General features: G+C 39.4%; 1 protein-coding gene across 2 annotated transcripts; it reads right to left on the bottom strand.

The window, feature by feature from the left end:
- Positions 1-6810: 6810 nt before the first annotated feature.
- On the bottom strand, positions 6811-18477 carry LOC131242342 (alcohol dehydrogenase-like 7). Of its 2 annotated transcripts, XM_058240928.1 has the most exons (10): positions 18349-18477; positions 18116-18252; positions 17943-17989; positions 17326-17651; positions 16854-16936; positions 12316-12391; positions 9375-9439; positions 9159-9254; positions 8359-8514; positions 6811-7038 (listed from the first exon to the last, which is right to left on the bottom strand). In XM_058240928.1, exons 1-10 carry the CDS (start codon positions 18389-18391, stop codon positions 6922-6924), a joined length of 1146 nt encoding a protein of 381 aa, XP_058096911.1. In that variant the 5' UTR covers positions 18392-18477; the 3' UTR covers positions 6811-6921. The 2 variants fall into 2 exon arrangements, with proteins under 2 accessions (XP_058096911.1, XP_058096912.1); XM_058240929.1 differs by lacking the exon at positions 8359-8514.
- Between the last annotated feature and the right edge of the window lie 825 nt (positions 18478-19302).

Genomic DNA, 19302 nt, shown 5'->3' with positions numbered 1-19302 from the left:
GGAGTATTGTCATTTGCGAATTAGGTGTTGAAATTGCTTGTGAGAGAGTGCTAGATTATAAGGGTATGTATCATATCATAATTTCATATGTGCATTTAACAAGAGTATATAGGAAGTAATTGTCTAGCTGCTTTATCATTACCTGTGCTGATTGGGTTGATAACATGTGTAACTTAAAACTAATTGACTCACTGAGTTAACTACTCACTTCCACTTGAGATAGTATTTTAAAACACCAACCAAGTGATGTTGTTAATGTAGGTGCTATCGAGACCTCCGGCAGATAGGCTTGAACTAACTTGTACAATTTTTATTTTATGCGATCACCACTATTGAAATTGTACTTTGACTATTAGTCCTATTTTTCTGTAATTTGTTTTCTCAGCTTGAATTTTGATGCTATTGATCTAAGGTTATTCTGATTATTAATTATGGGTAAACATTAATCGGATTGTGCGCGCACGTGGGAACTTGCCCACATGCACTTCTTGTTAGGTTAACACCTAGGAACTCGAGATCGGATTCTTCGTGCTTGGGTATCGATTTTCAGGCGTTACAGATTCCTACATAAGTAAAACTTAACTAAAAGATAAACTAGCATAAATAAGTAAAGAAGGTTCGTGTACCATTAGATTTTTTAATAACATAAGGAATAAAATTCTAGAGATAAGAGAGACTTGTCCTCTCCAACTAAGCTTAAAAATAGATGTAACTACCCATCCCTACCACACATCTAAAAGGGATAATTGAGGAGAAGCTGAGCCAAGAGTGCACACATGTGCAAATATAGGTGCGACCATCGGAGCCATTTATCTTCATGGCAAAGTGACGTGTAAGGTACGTTGTTGATTCTCATCTGCTTCGTGGTTTTCTACTCGAAAAAATTGTATCTATATTCCTAATACTTTCCATTATGTTGGGAGAAAGAACCTTTATCGACCACGTGTACAACAATATTGAAATCAAAAGAACGCAAAAAAAGGCGTAAACCACAACATAGAGATCTATAGATTCCATTTTGTTATGTCAATGGATTTACACTAATCCATTAGACTCAAAGGAAAAAACGAAAAACAAAAACAAAGAAGCAACTATCAATATAATGACAACTCTCTCTCTCTCTCTCTATATATATATATATATATAGAATATATATTACCCCAAATAAATTACGATTGACATAAAACTTCATGTGAAATTATGAAACTGCCTTATGGATGAATAGTGCACCTTTGATGATCAGGCTCCATAGATCCTGACACAATTTTTTTAAAACCCAAAGTTTATGACTCTAAGAAGACTAATTGCATAGATTAAATTGTCTATAGCTTCAATCACATTATATGTAATATAGATTAAAAACCTGTTACATCAACATCAAACCATGTGTACAAAACAAAATTAGATTTACTCTAATTTTAAATTTGTATGTCAACTTTTCCTAATAAAAAAAAGTTGTAATCCAATGGATTTGGAATGGTAGAGAGGCGATATTAGAAGTAGAGTTGCTGGACACAGTTGATGTTCTAACTTAACCCAAAAAACAAATAAAAGAATTGATTTGATTGAAGTGTCCTAACTTCAACTTATATAAATGCCTATCCTTTTTATATAAAATCTTTTATTGACTTTTAGGGGGCATTTGGAACATAACTTACTTAAGATGAGGTACTTATGACTCAAGTAGCTTATTTTGGTTTCTACTTATTAAGCTGAAGTGATTAAGTTTAAGTAAAAAAATTACTTATAATTAATTTAAATCAAACTAATTTACTTATCTACTGCTGTAAGTAGAAAAAGTAACTTAGTTGGTGGTATCCAAACGGGCATTTAATAACCCAAAATTCTAAAATCCAATTCCATGAAAAACTTGCAAGGGTGTCTTATACAGTAGAGATGGAAAACCTTCCATTGAGCTCCAATAAAAATTAGATGCGTGTGCATGCATCACCCATATGTTGGGACATGATCATCTACCCCTTGATTTTTTATGTTAATGGGAGACATCTTATTAGTAGGTGGACCTAATTTTTTTGTCAGGTAGACATCTTGATTAGCTCTGATGCGTCTATTTTTAATGATTTGGGTGTGTTAATGTCTAACACATGTTCGCCCCCCCCCCCACAAGTGGATGATAAAGATGATGGACATAGTCAACACATGAAATGTTAGAAAAATAAGTGAAAAGCTACCGTTATGGTTTACCACCATTTATCAAGTTATGGTGACTCGTTGATGGACATGTAGCAAATGTGTTTTTTTTTTTTAATACACGCACAGACACCGCCACACACTCACGCCGAAGTGGGATTTCACCACCTATGGGTACTCAACCCTTGACCAGGTGTTGAGACTCGAGCAAGGACCCATGGCAAGGAGGATTGGCTGAATTTTGGGCCCCATTAATGAATCGTAGCCTTCAATTCACACTCATCAAATAAACTTAAGCATCTGATTTTGCGACTTCAATTTGAACGGCTGCACATTTTATGTTTAATTGCCCATTAGAGATACATCAATTGGATGGCTAGGATCATTTGATAGATGATTTTGAAATGTGCTCTTTAAACAATAGGCCTTTTGTTACTTGGATTTCCTGGACTGACTTGTATGTATTCTAAGTCTACTGTGGATGGGACTCGACAAGTTAAAAAACTAATGAACAGTTACTCTCCCTTGTAGGTCTCAAATGAAGAAATTGAGGGGCATTTTACGCAACATTTCTTGATTTTTTTTAAAAAATTTTGTTTTTAAAAAATAATAAACAAGGGATCCCCTACGCAAATGGACCCCAGACAATGTTTATTTAGTAATGGAAAGTCTTAAATTATATTTTTAGGACATAAAATAACTAAGATGTCCTTAATTATTTTTCTAGAAAGTGATTGAGGGCGACATTGTGTGGTGGACGTTGCATAGGCATAACATCCAATCCGTCCGACAAATACGTCCCAACATGACTATCAGACAAACTGAAAATGTGGTCCATCAAGTCATCAGTGCTCTCGAAAAGGGTGCAGATTAGATACTAACACTTCTAGTAGAGACGTAGTGGCGACTTACCTATTGGATAGTGCTCTATGAACCCCACAATGAAGTAAGTGTTTCATCCATGTTGTTTATTCTTTTTAGATCATTATTTTAGGGCAAGAGGTCAAAAATTAGGTAGACCCAAATATGAGGTGGATCATACCACGCCACCATAAAAAAACCTTCATGGGACTTATTATAATGCTTGCATGCCATCCAACCTCTTGATGATGTCACATGGACCTAAATAAAGGGAAACCCAAATATCAGCTTGACCCAAAACTTTTGTGTGCCCGTGGAGTCTTTAATCAGGGGTATTCATTCACTATTGTTTCTCATGGTGTGGTCCACCTAAGATTTAGATTTGCCTTATTTTTTAGCTTATGCCCCAGCATGAGAAGACAAAATGGATGGACTACATGAATAAAACATATGCATCATGGATGGGTGATGTGAGGAAGTACATGATGAGGTTGATGACCGTCTTCCTCATGATAACTACTCCAGATCCATAAAAATTATCTAGACTTTTCGCAGAGATTCCTCGTTTCGTCTCTGCTTGTCACAAATAAAATTTCATTTTTATTACAATGTGATTAGTCCATGTCATCGCTGATGTTGAGAGCACTACTACCTTAGATGTAACAAGTGATGATGTGGCCTAATCTCATGGAAACCAACAGGATGTGGCACAATCTCATTGCAAAAATAAGAAAATCCCGCGAGTGGTAACCAAAGTCAACTTACCTTTCAACACCCTCGCCAACACGTGAGTAGCTCTCAAGTCCGACTGATTTTACCATAAATTAGAGTCCACCCAGCAGATTACTTTCAATATATGATGTGTGTGCAAAATCCAACCCATCTAATAGGTTGGCCCTATCATGGAGATTGCCTTCAGAAAAAATCAGCCACATTCACTTTCAAGTGAACTACACTTGTAATTTTCTATTTATCAATAACTAAAGAAAAACTTTCTGTATTGTGGTCCACCCAATGAGAAAATAGGGTTGATTTTTTTAATCAGGTAATCCTCGTGTTTGGGCCAACCTATTTAAGGGACTGGATTTCACATGCTTTTAACTGGTTGAAAGTATTCTGTGGGATGGATTATAACCTGTGGTCCAACTGATTCAACTTGAGAACCACAAAGTTTTTTAAGGTCAGATTCGGAGAATATCTCTATTCAATTATTGGGCGCAATGGGCAGCTCGTGACAGAAGTACAAGCTATTTGGAAAGATTCCAACGATGACTTTTCCATTGTCCAAAGCGAAACTCATTGGACGATCCTAACCATCCATCAGTGTCAACCTTGGGCCATGGTTTGCACCCTTGAGTGTGAATCAACTTTAATTCAAAAATACCTATACATGGTATATTTACAGGGGTTTGATTTTAATTACTAAATCAACTTTAATATCCCCAATTAGTGACATATATAATTTTTGACACTATGGTTGTGATAAGCCCGCTAAAATATCTGTTTTGTCTAAAAGTGATGAAATTCCAAGTCTTAGATGGACCGCAAGCACAAGATCATGTCTGAGTGACTAACCAACGATTTTTAATCGTTGATTGATATGGACAATGTTTGGACGGTGCTGGACAATATTTGGACGGTGCTGATCTACATGAACAATGTTTGAACAGTGCTGATCATCGTTAGTGGGCCATGTGCCCAGTAGAATGATAGTGTACAGTGACATACATTTATACCTGCAACTATTCAAATGATTTTAGGTGTAATCCAAGCTCTCACCTTGGATTACAAACCCCCTCAAAGAGGGGATTGGAAACCCCCTGGATTGGCAATCCCCAGTTGCATTATGCTGCCAAACAACAGCTATTTGGAAAGATTCCAACGATGACTTTTCCATTGTCCAAAGCGAAACTCATTGGACGATCCTAACCATCCATCAGTGTCAACCTTGGGCCATGACCATTTGCTTAGATCTATCACCAATGCTCTAGATTATCGAAAAGGGAAAATGTGCAATCGCTCGGGGATGGAAACTCCACCTGCCAGCTGCCAATGGCTGGTGGTCGGTGCTCTGTGGGCCTCACCATGATGTATTTGTTTCATCCATGCCGTCCATATATTTTTGTATATCATTTTATGGTTATAAAGAAAAAATGAGGCATATCCAAATCTTAATGAACCACATTACTGAAAGAGTGTTGAATGAATGTCGACCAATAAAAACTTTTTGGGGGCCATAAAACTTTTGGATCAAGCTTATCTTGATTTTTTCCCTTCATCTGGGTCTGTATGACCTAATCAACGTATTGGATGTCAAAGAAACAGTACAATGAGCCTTAAGAGGATTTTAATGGTGAATATACAATCACTATTATTTTCATGTGGTGTGGTCCACCTGAGATTTATCTACTTCTAATTCTTGGTATCAAGCCATAAAATGATCTTTAAAAATGTATGAACGGAATGGATGAAACAACGGAATGGATGAAACACATACATCATGGTGGCCCACAAGCACCGACCATCAGCCACCAGGGTGGTGGCAGGAGGAGTAGCCAATCCGTTTCCCTCGGGGATTGCCTGGCTTTTGCAGGAACTTCCTGAGACGAGAAGTTAGGTGGGGCTGCTGCGATGCTGGTAAGAAATTCAACCCACTTCATCCATATATATATATATATATATATATATATATATCATGAGGTCATGAGACAGATCCAAGACTCAAGTGAGCCAAACAACGGGGTGGGAAATGCCTTCCACTGAAACCTCCCTGGGTCCACCGTGAAGTTCATGTCCCATCCATACCGTTCATGAGGTCATTACTACTGAACTGAACTGAAAACACAAAAATATTAGCCAGATCCAAAACTTATGTGGCCTCACAGATATTTCAACGGTGAACATTCAATCGTCACTACTTCCTGTTGTGCGTCCCACTTGAGTTTTGGATCTACCTTATTTTTGGGTCTATGCCCTAACGACACACGTTTATCAAGCATGCATTGATGTAAGACCCGTGGCCCATGGTGCATCGTCCCACCCCAAAATCTGGTCTTACTCGTATATTGAATGTAGACCGTCGGTTATCATGTTCTCAACCAATTGCATTCTTTTTGCTAGTTTGATGAATGGATGGTAAGAATTTTAGGCTGAAGAATATTAGCCGTGGGGACCACTTGCTCCTCATTCATCTGATCAGTGGTTTACCCTATATTTTGTATCATTTCCCAACTATCATTTAGTTCCATGGTGGTGCCTTTAGAGGCTTGCTCAAATACATCCCAATGTCTTGGAATGTGATACATTGGGACTTTAGAATTTAAATATGGGCCATCTTCCATTGATCAAAATATTTATATGACAAATCTCACTTTGCATGCTTGAAAGACAACAAATAAAAGCTCAGTTTAATTATTTCAACTCTTTAATTTGTTAGGTTTTTACTGGAAAATGCTTAAATCCAACTGCTAGAGAGTCCTATTGTATCTTATTATAATATGTAGATTTGTTAGGTTGGAGAAATCATTGTGTTTGAAAAGTCATGAGATGAGATAGATGATCCAATGAGCTCTCAAAAGATTTACTTTTAATCATGGTAATAAATCACTTAGGTGAAGAAATGGATCTTTAGAGCAATGGGAACTTTTATTGTGAGGAACCATGTGATACATGGCCCACTTCTTTAAGTAGAGTAGAAGAACTAGTCGCCCATGGTTTAGTCGTCCAGATTACTGGCCTGTTGTGTCCACTATGGATGGACCATACTTCAAAGGTCTCCTTTATCTGGTCAAGTGATGATGCTACGCAAATATGTGGCCCCCCAATTATCCGTCCATCCATACAATTCTTTTATTTGTAGTGTTTCTTCTCCTTGATCGAAAAAAAAGGAATTAATACATGGCCCACCAATCATATGTCCATCCATATCATACAACGGATGCTCTTCCCTTGGATCAGCAAATCGAAAGCTTTGTTTATGTCTTTGAATCCCACTTCATGTGTTATGAACTCATCCAAATGAAGCTCCTGCACAAGAGCAAAACCATACACCACGTTATCCTTATACGGTCCGAATATGTAACATCTATGTTAGGTGTGGTAGTGCGCATGAGCTAGGGCTAGTAAGTGTTGGACGTGGCCTTGGGCTAGCCTTGTAAGGAAAAGAATGATCAAAGGCTAGCCTTGCATATTTTATTATTATAATAATAGCCTAATTGATTATTGAACTATGTCATCAAGTTGGGCCGGATTATTCAGTGGCCCACAACCAGCCCATTGTTGTTGATGTCTTAAATCTGTGAGTAATAGAGTGTGTGGATGCCGTCGACAGTGCTCGATGCCATCAGAAAAATTCAAAATTTTTATGCTTTCTTGCTAGAATGTTTTGATGTTTTCTCGATGCCATCAGAGTCCCATCGAAGGTGCTATCAAGTGCATGCGCAGAATTGTGTAAGTACGGGACTTGTTTCCAATTTCGATTGTGATTCTCATAGAGGCTATATATATGGGTATAATCGGGATTTGAGTACATAGAGAGATGTTCTAAGCTTTCTAAATTAATTTTTAAGAGTTTCAAATGCATAGCTTGGAGAGATTCGAGGTTTATTTGAATCTGATAGTCTTTATTTCTTATAATTTCTTGCTTTTATAGTTTATCACTGTCACTTTGTACATGATTTTTTTTTTTAATCATAAAAAAATTTTCGCATTAAATTGAGAATATTTGTGATTGGACTTGATTGTGCATTTGGTATAATCTGTTTGCTTGATTCATCTGTGTGCATTTGTGACATCAAGCCTAGATTTCAAGTCATTGAGCTAAGTTCAAGATATGAAGCAATGGCTCTATAGGACCGGGCCACATTTAGATCCCAAGCACTGGCGCTATAGGGGCCGAACACCTGGCCAATTGTAGAGGTTTGCTATTCCATGAGTGTAGTGCCCTGCCCATCCGCACACTGGCACACATGCTAAGCTTTCCATCTAGTTAGAAATCAAGTAAATCTTTGGATACAGAAAAATCTGGCAATTTCACTACCCATGTGGGCCAAATTATACAAAGGAAAGCGATGGTAATTAACCATTTTAAATTGTCGGCGTTGTGCCCAACTGAGGCGTTAGGCTTAATTTTTACGCCAGAAAATCTAAACTATGTATTCATGGGAATGAAAGATTTAATCTCCCACACCTGTAATGTCGATGCCTTTGGTGAAAATGTTCACCGGTCCAAGGGGCCATGTCGGTAGCAAATGTACCATGATATGTGAATGGTGCACATGTAAAAAATTAATAATAAATAAATAAGATAAATTCCTTGAATCAGAACTAATATGTGAAATAAATCACCTTGTCCTTGTACCGTTTTATCAAGAGTGGAATGTCGTCCTTAGCTTTGATCCCTCCAAAATACGAACCTATGATGCTCTTTCCATGTAGAATCTCGGTCGGGCTGATAGATATGGGTTGCAGTTCCACACCTAGAATGACTGTTTTACCCCAACCCTACAATACCAACAAATTAAAATATTCTCATGCTTCTCTTGTATTTACCCCAACCCTTTATGTGTATACAATATTGAGGCTGGATCCTCAGATATTAGACTACGGAACTTATTCATATCCATGTAAAATAAATTCCTATTCTTATAAAACTTATATAAAATCCACTTGATTTGGGTGATTCTCCCTTGTTTTTATCGTTTGGCCCACCTGATGATTAGATCAGCTTGATTTTTTTTGGGCATCCCACTTTCATGGTGAGGTAACTATGTATCGGATTAGGTGCCATAAACACATCATGGTAGGCCCCACATTCAGCTAGTTACACTATATTTTAATTTACACAGTATAGGAACCGTTGGACCACAAGTAATGGACCACCCAGGGAATAACTTCCAACCTTTCATGTGTGTATGACATCCAACCTTGAGGGTTGCCTTTTGCAAAAGACTAGATTATGAGTGAATGATTCTAACTGCTTGATCCATAGCCTAAAAACAAATAATGAATATTGTAAATGTAAGAACATAGGTCTAATTTTCAATTTGGATCATCCACTTGATGCCAACTTCAATTGGTGGGTCACGAAGCGTGGTCTGTGACTGAATGGATGGTGCAGATTTATTGATTGGATGGTCACAACTAACCTTTCGGCAGCTGGCGAATGCGTCGCTGATCAGGGAGGCCAATCCTACACACTCAAAGCAGTAGTCCGCACCTCCATCTGTCATTTCTTTAATCACCTGATCATATCATAAATATAAAATGAAAATTTGAGAAATTGGAATATTGTTTTTAGAAAAATCAGTTACGAAATTGGTTTATTGGGAGATTAATTTAAGACAGTAGGATAAAAAAATGACCTTGCTGATGGGTTTATCACCATATTCTGCTGGATTAATGAAATCAGTGACTCCTAATTTCTTTCCTGCATTTGGAAAGAATTAAGACTAGATTATGCAGTTGTAACGTGTACTAGTCGCAGATATCATAGAAGGAGAAAGAACAATGTCCAACTGAAAGACGATTATCTATGATGTGTGTTTTTATTTTTGTGTTAAAACATATATACTTAGAAGTAAATTCAATTTAATTTTGTTTATTTCCACAATACATAAATACCATCAAAATATATATATGAAAAATTATTAATGAATCTCAAATTCTTTAATAAAAATTAATAATAATAGTAATAAATTCTCAAGTTCTGTTTGCCCTTGAGTTGAGCTTGCTTCGGCTCTTGTTAGGCTTGAGTATTCAATACCTTAAGTTGGGTTTGACTTGGGTTGGGCCTTAGGATAAAACCTTGAGGTGGTATTAAGCTTGAGTTCACCCTCAACCTCACCTGAAGGCTCCAATAATGTTTATTGAAAAAATAAAAAGAAAGATTGGAAAACTTCCTACCTTTCAACTAAAGAAGGATATTTATACGGGGTGTTCTAAGTTGTAGAAGTTACTTTAGATGAGCTGCTTATGCTCTACGAGCGCATCTTGGTTTCTCCTCGATAGATTAGCATGTTCACTAAACAGCATACTTACCATCTAAAACTAGAAAAACCTTGTTTGCTTTCTAACATTATGAGTAATTATTTCTCGAGTTTGTTTGATCCCCTCACATCCACCATCCATCATGTGGGGCTAACTTTTGATGTGGATCATTAATTGTGTGGGCGCTACCTTCATCGTTAAGGGTCAACCTTTAATGTACACCATTCATTAGGTAGGGCCCACCTTTGATCTTTGTCATCCATCATATGTGGCCACAACCAATGTTATTGTCTATGTGGAGTACATCTTCAATATTCATCGCCCATCATGTGGAGCCCACCTTTGATGTGGACCGTCAATCAAATGGGCCACCTCCCATGTGGGATGTCCATCATGCATGGCCTGCCTTGAATAGGGGTCACTCATCATTAGGCTGGCCTTTGAAGTAGACCATCCATCATGTGGGGCCCACCTTGACGTGGATCATCCATCATGTGGGGCCCACCATTATTTCTTGGCATCATGCGGAGCACACCTTTCATGTGGATTGTCCATCATGTGGGCCCCGCCTTCAATGTGAGTTGCCCATCATGTGGGGCTAACCTTGGATGTAGGCTATTCATTATTAGGGGCCAACCTTTAATGTGGATCATCCAGCCATCATGATGTGGGGCCCAGCTTCAATGTCCATTGTCCATCATGTGGAGCTCACCTTTGATGTAGATTGTCCATCGTGTAGGCTCCACCTTTGAAGTGAGTCGTTAATCATACTAGCTTGCTATGGATGTGGGGGGGTATTTATCATTATAAGCCGACCTTTGATGTGGATAATCCATTGTGAAAGTCCACATTAACATGGGGACATCCATCATGTAGGCTCACCTTTGATGTGGACTGTCCATTGTGTGAGCCTCACCTTCCATATAACCGTACATCACGTGGGGCCTCCTCTGATATGGCCGGTGAGAGCAAGCCTCCCTTAACACGAAGGGTGAGAAAGAGATAAATGGAAAAGTTTTTTTTTTAAAAACAAAACAGCAAACTTATTGAGATAAGTAGCTTTTAGCAAATAAGTTACTTTTGCAACTGTGCTTACCAAATTAGTTAAAAAAGCCTCCTTTATGGCCAGTTTGGATTTAATTTACTTGAAATAAGTTTAGTTTATGATTTTTTTTAAAAATTTAAAGTTACTTTATCACTTCAATTTAATAACTATAAATAAGGATAAGTTACTTGAACGTGGTTTTTCCGCACAGCCCGTTAGCTGCCAAACAACCACTGCTATGTAAGCTGGAGTTGTCAGAGGGTGGAATAACAACGTACGCTGAAGGGCTGAACCTCAGCTGGGAGTAGCCTACGCTGCAGATAACAGTTGGGGATGGGACGCCTGCTGTTAGTTGTGTGTGGATCCTCTATAGTGTGTATATGTCATCCAATCCATTCATCCGATAGATCTCACCAAGATGAAAGAATTCGCCAAAAATCACACTATTCCATTTTAAAATGGACCACAGCACATGATTAATAGACTTTAGCCATGATTTTGCATTGTATCCACTGGTGTGGCCCAAATGAATTTTGCATCATTCTGATTTGTGGGATCAGTCTCAAACAAATGGTGACAAACCTGATGGATGGTGTGGATCTCATGCACATAAAGTCTTTCCCCTTGTGTTAGAGGTAAGCACGCCACATGCGCCAGCATTTTCGTTTCTATGAGAGGTCTCAGGTCTGCTAGCCCACATGGCCCCTCTCCGTTTGTACCATTACATGTATCACACGTGCCATGATGGCACGTGTGTAGGACATCCGAGCACTTCATAAGGTGGCCAGTGCTGTAAAGATCATCATATTAGGCCGGTCCAGTCCTCAGGCAGCTCACACGTGTATCTTCATATCGGCCATTAGCAATTTTTTCTGAACCGTTCGATATTTCCATGTATGGGTGATCCATTGGATAAACGGACTAGCTATATACGCATTGGGAGATTGGCTCGTGTGCTGCGTCTTGAATCATGCACGGCCATTCGGCTAACGTGCCACGTGCACACAACATCCGAGCTGTCAAAAAGGACGTCCCACCTTGAAGATAGTCCCGCCGAAGGATCAAACTGATCCATTCATCAGATGCGCCACGCCGAAGAAAATAACAGATAGCCATTTGATGTGTGGATCAGCCTCAGTTTTTGCAGCCAATGTCCTTGAAGGTGGACCCTTTTTTTTTGTGGCTCAGATGTCGAGTACACATGACGTGGGGGGTCATTTTACTCGATGGACGGTACTGATCAAAACAAGGGCATTCGAAGAATAGCTTACCGATCTCGAATTTTTCAGGGTTTAAATCTACACCGATAATTTTGGACGCTCCACAGAGTTTTGCTCCCTGCGCAACCTGTCACGTGAAACCAGTGTTACTTGTGTGAGTTAGGGACGCCAAATGCCTACAGGAAGGGAGAAGCTACGTGGGGCCCCATCGCGATGTCTGGATGACATCCATTTCGTCCATCCAGCTCATATCACGATATGGGCCAAAAATGAGGTAGATCCAAAATTCAAGTGGGCCATGCCACAGGAAACAGTGGGGATTGATCAACCACCGCTGAAAACCTTTCTGGGGCACAGATTCTTTGGATCAGGTTAATATTTGTTTTTTGTGTTCATCTATGTTGGAATAAGCTCATGAATGGTTTGGATGGCATATAAAAATCAAGGTGGGCCTCAGGAAGGCAAGTTGATAGGATCTCTTTTTTTCACGTCCACATAACCCTCCCGTGTGACGACATGGGTTTTCCATGGCAGCTTGCATTGATTCTTAAAATTAGTGGGCCCACGGACCAACAGGTAGGGAAACGGATTGGCTACTACTCCCCCTGCCACAAGACAATGGCTGCTGGTCGGTGCTCTGTGGGCCCACCATGATGTATGTGTTTCATCCATGCCGTCCATCTATTTTTTTCATATCATTTTATGATATGAGACCAAAAATGAGATATATCCCAATCTCAAGTCGACCACATTAGAGGAAACAGTGTTGAATGAGCGTAGACCATTAAAAACCTTTTGGGTACCATAAAAGTTTTGGATCAAGATGATATTTGTTTTTTTAACCTTCATCTCAGCCTGTATGACCTAATCAAAAGATTGGATGTCAAATAAACAGTACAGTGGTCCTTAGGAGGATTTTAATGGTGGATGTCCAATCACTATTGTTTTCCTGTAATGTGGTCCACTTGAGATTTATATCTCTTTCGTTTTTGGGATCAAGCACTAAAATGATCCGTAAAAATGGATGAAACACACATCATGGTGGGCCCACAGAGCACCAACCACCAGCCACCGGGTGGCAGGGTGAGTAGCCAATCCGTTTCCAACAGGTAGCTCCTACATGGTGGGTACAGCGATATTTGTGGGAAACCCGTCTTATCCATCCCTTACACCAGCGCATGCCAGTACATTAGTGTAAAATATGAAGTGGAAACAAAATTCTAATGGGTCACGCTATGAGAAACAATGGAGTTTCCATGCATTTGAGGCTAATGGTACGCAAGACCCATCACGGTGGGGCCCACACAGCTCGACCTCGTAGTATCATTTCCATATATGGGGGGGGGGGGGGGGGGGGGGGGTGGCCAAAAGTTACCCCATCAGTCAGATGCACCATTCCATGGTGGGCCTAGGGATTAAAAATCAATTCAATCCATTACTAGTGTGGTCGGCAGGGGAAGGTTCTATGCGGTCGAGCTCATGGGAACTTCCCATGAGGTCGAGTTGTGTGGGTCCCACCGTGATGTGTGTCGAAAAGTAACCTCATCAGTCAGATGCACCATTCCATGGTGGGCCTGGGGCTTAAAAATCAATTCAATCCATTACTAGTGTGGCCCATACCACATACAAAAGTTGAGAGGGGTTACCCTCCATTAAAACATTCATAATCATTTGTTGGGCCCACCGAGATGTGGTTCACAAATCCAGCTCATCTATTATGTGTGTCCCAGTTGGATGAGAGATCAGACCAAGTTTCAGATGCATCCAAATTTCAGGTGGGCCCCACCAAGTTCTTTTATATGTTTTAGGGATGTCTTTACATGATTTTAGATGGTATGGCCCACCTGAGTTCTGTATACGGGTGATTTTTGGGATATCCCATAATTTAAAGGGGACCCATCAAATGCACGGTGTTGATGTTCAACACTCATCACGGTGGGCCAACACAGCTCAACCTCATGGGAAGCTCCCATGAGCTCAACATGCACACCTTTGCACATGTGTCATAGGCCAAAAATTCAGACGGTCCATGTGAAGCAGCACCCCATGAACCTACCAGGGACAAATTTTCATTTGATCTAAAACTTTGGGGGGCCTTAGTAAGGAGAGATGAAAATTAAGGAAGGAAATTGTTTTCTTTTTCCATGGCCCACCAAAGTTTTGGATTGGGTAAAAGTTGGGTCCTAGGGATTACATAGGGTGCTGCATTCCATGGACTGTTCATATTTTGAGCTCACATCACGTATGTGATGAGTTATCAAGAAGTTCTCACATGGTCTACCATGTGTCCAATTAATATGGATTTCACATTTTGGTATTTTGTTGGAAAGGTTTTCAAAAATCTATTCATTAATAGATATAATTATCCAATGGCCCAATGTGTTACTGATCGCTGTCAAAACTATTTAAGTAACCACATAAATCATGAACATGCCTGATTTTTAGGCCTCGGGCCAAAATTTTTATGGGATAGTGAGCCCTATAAAAACCAAGGGTGAATGTCCTCCCAGCCATTTTCTTTAACGCGTGTGAATTACAAGTCAACACGTGTGAATTCATCCCAATCTATCTCTCTCTCTCTCTCTCTCTCTCTCTCTCTCTCTCTCACTTTTGGATATTGGCCTAAAATAAGGGTATACATCTAATAATTAGAGTGGATTTTGCATACACATCACAGTGGGCCCATCCAAAAATCAAGTTCCAGCCTCCTCAATTAGGCAAAGAGATTGTTTAAAAAAATGAAATTGTATGGCCGTGTATCTTGAATATGATTGAGCTACCATTAGATATTTAGTCCTGTATTATCTCAGAGAAAATAAATAATAGGCTAGCTGTGATTTTGGTGGACCACGTGAAATAGTTGGGAGAGTGAGATCCACCCTTGATTTTTTTTTTTCAAGGCCCACTGTGATCATATATATATAAACTCAATCCAAACATTATATTGCATACAAAAATTTAAGCATGTTGTCCAAAAATCATATGCATCTGTGATTCATTTGGGCCACACTAATGGAAATAGTTTGGTCGGCGACCATTGTCATGTACACTATTTTTAATCATGTGGTCCACATGAATAATAAATGGAGTTGATTTTTGAGTCCTTAGCCTACCATGGGGTGACATACTAGTTGATAGGGGTAGATTTTACATACACATCATGGTGGGTCCATGCTAGCCAATGAGGTGGCTTTTCAAAAAATGTACATGATGAAAACTCCATATTAATTAGGTAATTTTTAAATTCGCAAAAAATAAAATGAAAATTTTTTTAAAAAAAAAAGAAAGAATTTTACAATAAAAAAGGAAAAAAGAAACTAGCTTATTAATAAGATATTTAAAAATAATATTCAAAAACCTATCTCATTAATCAATATAATTATTATTCTACTAACTTCTAATTCATTTGTTTAACGGTCGGTGTTGGGCAGGTGGGCAGTAAATGGATTAGCTACTTAGATGAGCCTCAACATGATGTTTATATAATATTCACCTCGCCCATCAAGTGTGCCACATTATATTATGCCAATGTCCTAAAATTAATCCCATTAATGATTAAGGTGGACCAAATGATTAGAAACTATGTGTTGGGCAACAATGGCAATCCAAATTGCTTTCCTTGCATGGCCCACGCAACTCATGGACGGGCCTCTGGGCCTAAATTGGTATGGAATCTAATGGATAGAATGGATTTCTTATAATCTTGCGTCGCCAGAAAAAATCGAGGGGACGTCTCTTTTCCAATTGTTTTCTTTGATATGACCTACCTAATTATAAGCTAACTTGTTTTATTTTTATTTTACTTTGGGCCTAAGCTACGAGCACACATCTAATAGTCGAAATGGGAAATGGAATTCATATATAAGTCACAATGGACCTCCCAACAAATCAAGCACGAACACTCCATTCCAACAATTGTTTACAAAAAAATGGCTGGAATGCCTACTCTTGATTTTAATAGGCGTAACATAATGTTTATATAAGATTCACTCTATCCATTGGATATTTAGTCCCATAATAAGCCAGAAATAAAAACCACACTAAGCTCTGATTATGGTGGGCCACACAGAGGAAAACAAATAAGGAGATAATAGATGTTTGCCCTTGATTTTTACAGGGCCCACCTGATAATAATAATAATATGAAATCTACTCCAACTGTTAGATTCCACACAAAAATTTAAACTTTCCTTTCCAAAATCATAACCATTCCAAATTCACATGGGCCACAACAATGAAAACAGTTTTTAGGGTGAGTGTTATACCACACTCTTTCCAATCACGTGGTCAACCTGAATCATAGGTATGGCAGATTTTTAGGCCCTTGCGTTAACATGGAATGACACACCCGGTAGTCAGAGTGGATTTTACGTGAACATGAACATTATTATGGTGGACGCACCCAAACTACCAACGGCCCACCCAAACCACTGACACATTTGAAACGGAGATGTGGAATGCTAAATTTATATCCATTAGTGACGTAATTTGTATGAATATTTTTCGAAAAATGTACTGAAATGTAAATAAATATTAATTAGGTTGAATTTTGTAAAATTCCCAACATAAAGGGAAAACAGCAAAACATACCGCAAGTCCCACAGCTCCCAATCCGAAAATTGCCACGGTGGACCCCACTTCCACTCTTGCCACTTTCCAAGCAGCTCCAACTCCTGCAGAATGCAAACACGCCTAACACGTGTATAAACCTTACACTTATATTCGGTGTGTGACCATCTCTACTTGCCAATCCGCGCCACGTGCCCAGCAATCAGGACCATCCAATCAATGGCCCACTTCTTGGATGACCCACTATTCCAGTAACATTAGATTGCAATAAAAAGACTTTTGGCTGTAATTTCATGAACAATTCAGAAGCAGCTGCTCATCGAATGTTCACGAACATCCAATCACCACGAATTTGGTGGATCCCATCAATTGGACGGTCCCGATCGAAACACACGTGCACCATTTTGGCAGTAGAAAACTATACGCACAAGTCTCGGTGTATATTCTACAACTAGGAAGGATTATACAAAGAATGTGGGTTTTCTGCTGTTACCCGTTGATACACCACAGCTGAGCAAGCATGCCTTCTCCGGTGCGATTTCGGCATCGATTTTCACTAAATGAGCGACATCCACCACAGTATATTCACTAAAACTCGATATATAGAGCCAATTGTTTATAATCTCCCCTTTTGAATCGATGAATATGGACCGTCCATCACTTAGTGTCTCAGGTGGGCCCTCTCGAGGGATATTTGAACAAAAGTTGCTCTTCTCCGACTTGCAGTCTATACACTCTCGGCAATTCGCCATGAATACCGGAATGACAACATCCCCTTCTGATACTTCCACCACCTTCTCTCCTACACTCTCTACCACCCTGCCAGAGCCAGACAAGTATTTACATCTTTCAATACGTCATGACCCACCACATGCAGAAATCCAGGCCGTTCATCAGGTCGGCCGTACTTTTAATGTGCAGTACCCAAAAAAAGGGGCAGTCCACCGATCAGGTGGGTACACATGAAGGTTATATATGTGCCCAGCCATTCAGTGGACCAACCTAATCGATTATCCACCACACACTGATTGCAAGACCACCTGATGAACGGGTGGATCAAGTGCACGTGTTAACAAAACACGTGTGACAGAAGTAGAGATCTGTAATTACCCAGCTGCTTCGTGGCCGAAAATCCTGGGGAAAAAGCCAGGAGCGTCCTAAATTCAGAAGTAAAATATCAAAAACAAAAAGAGAATTATATAGAGTAGATGATGAGATTAAGGTAATAATAATTGAAATTAAGAGAAATTATGAAATGGGTGTTTTGAGTTTGGTTGTCATACTTTCAATTTCCAAAAGGTTATGTCAGAGTGGCATAGAGATGTGCATATGATCTTGATCCGGACTTGCCAATTTTTTGGTGGAGCTACTTCAATTTCCTCTATTTGTAGAGGTTCTCCTGCATTTCTACTAACTGCAGCTGTGGTTTTTATTCAATTGAAATAGAGATACAATCAGTTATTACAAGGAAAAGAGGAGTTTGATGTTTTAAGAGGAGAAGAGAGAGATGGGATACCTTTGCATCTGATAGATTTTCCTGTATGTGGGCTTTTCTCCATTCTCAATGTACGACTCTCTCTCTCTCTCTCCCCCTTTCTCTCACTCTCTTTAAATAGGGAATCTCCTTCCCTTTCTCTCGCTCTCTTTAAACAGGGAAAGATGATGATGAGGGCATTTCGGAAGGAACCACACACCAGCTATATAGCTGACGTAGGTACGTGTCCTGCGAAGACGAGCGCTGACGCTCCTCGAGCTCTGAGTTGTACGAACGGTTCAAATGAGATCAAAGTTACGTGGCCCCACAGTGATGTATTTATTATATCAACACCATTCATCCATTTTTCGAGATAATTTCAGAGCATTGTCTAAAAAATGAATCATATCGAAAGATCAAATGGACTACATCACAAATAGCAGCGGGATAATGATTTTCACCGTTAAAAAATTCATAGGGCCCACCATAATGTTTATTTTCCATCCAATCTGCTATATGTTCTATATAGCTAGTGTGTGGTACACCAGCCAATCTGCTTCCATTTTCCTGATTGTGAGTAAAATAAGAGAAATTAACGATGGTAAATACCACCTTTTACCCACCCTCTTTTCAACATGCTCTCAGCACGGGTGCACATCGAACGGTAGAACTGTGGAACCAGATCGAAACTGGAACCGTTGGATCGGTCCGGTTTGGTCCGATTCTAGACAGTACCAATTTCGGTTCTGGTTCCAAAATTTCAAGAACCATTGGATATGGATCGGTTTTGGTTTAGGGCCCTGTAGAATTGAACCGAACCGTTGATCTGAACTGTAGATCTGAACCATTGATCCGAACCGTTGATCTGAACATTAGATCCAAACCTTTGATCCAAATATAACTTTAAAACAAAAACAAAAACAAAAACAAAAAAAAAAAAAAAAAAAAAAAACCCTAATCTTCTCTCTCGCCCAACTGTTGCCGCCCCTGCCACCG

Source organism: Magnolia sinica, chromosome 4 (assembly GCF_029962835.1).
Source record: "Magnolia sinica isolate HGM2019 chromosome 4, MsV1, whole genome shotgun sequence".
Taxonomy (NCBI): Eukaryota; Viridiplantae; Streptophyta; class Magnoliopsida; order Magnoliales; family Magnoliaceae; genus Magnolia; species Magnolia sinica.
This window is presented reverse-complemented; position numbering and strand designations above follow the sequence as displayed.

Bases quoted from the DNA above. Each gene is read 5' to 3' on its own strand.
- LOC131242342 (XM_058240928.1), bottom strand. From the start codon at position 18,391: ATGGAGAAAAGCCCACATACAGGAAAATCTATCAGATGCAAAG. The intron at 17,652-17,942 runs GTAATTACAGAT...TGGCTCTGGCAG, and splicing joins TTCGGCCACGAAGCAGCTGG to GGTGGTAGAGAGTGTAGGAG. The intron at 16,937-17,325 runs GTAACAGCAGAA...TGCATTCTGCAG, and splicing joins CAGCTGTGGTGTATCAACGG to GAGTTGGAGCTGCTTGGAAA.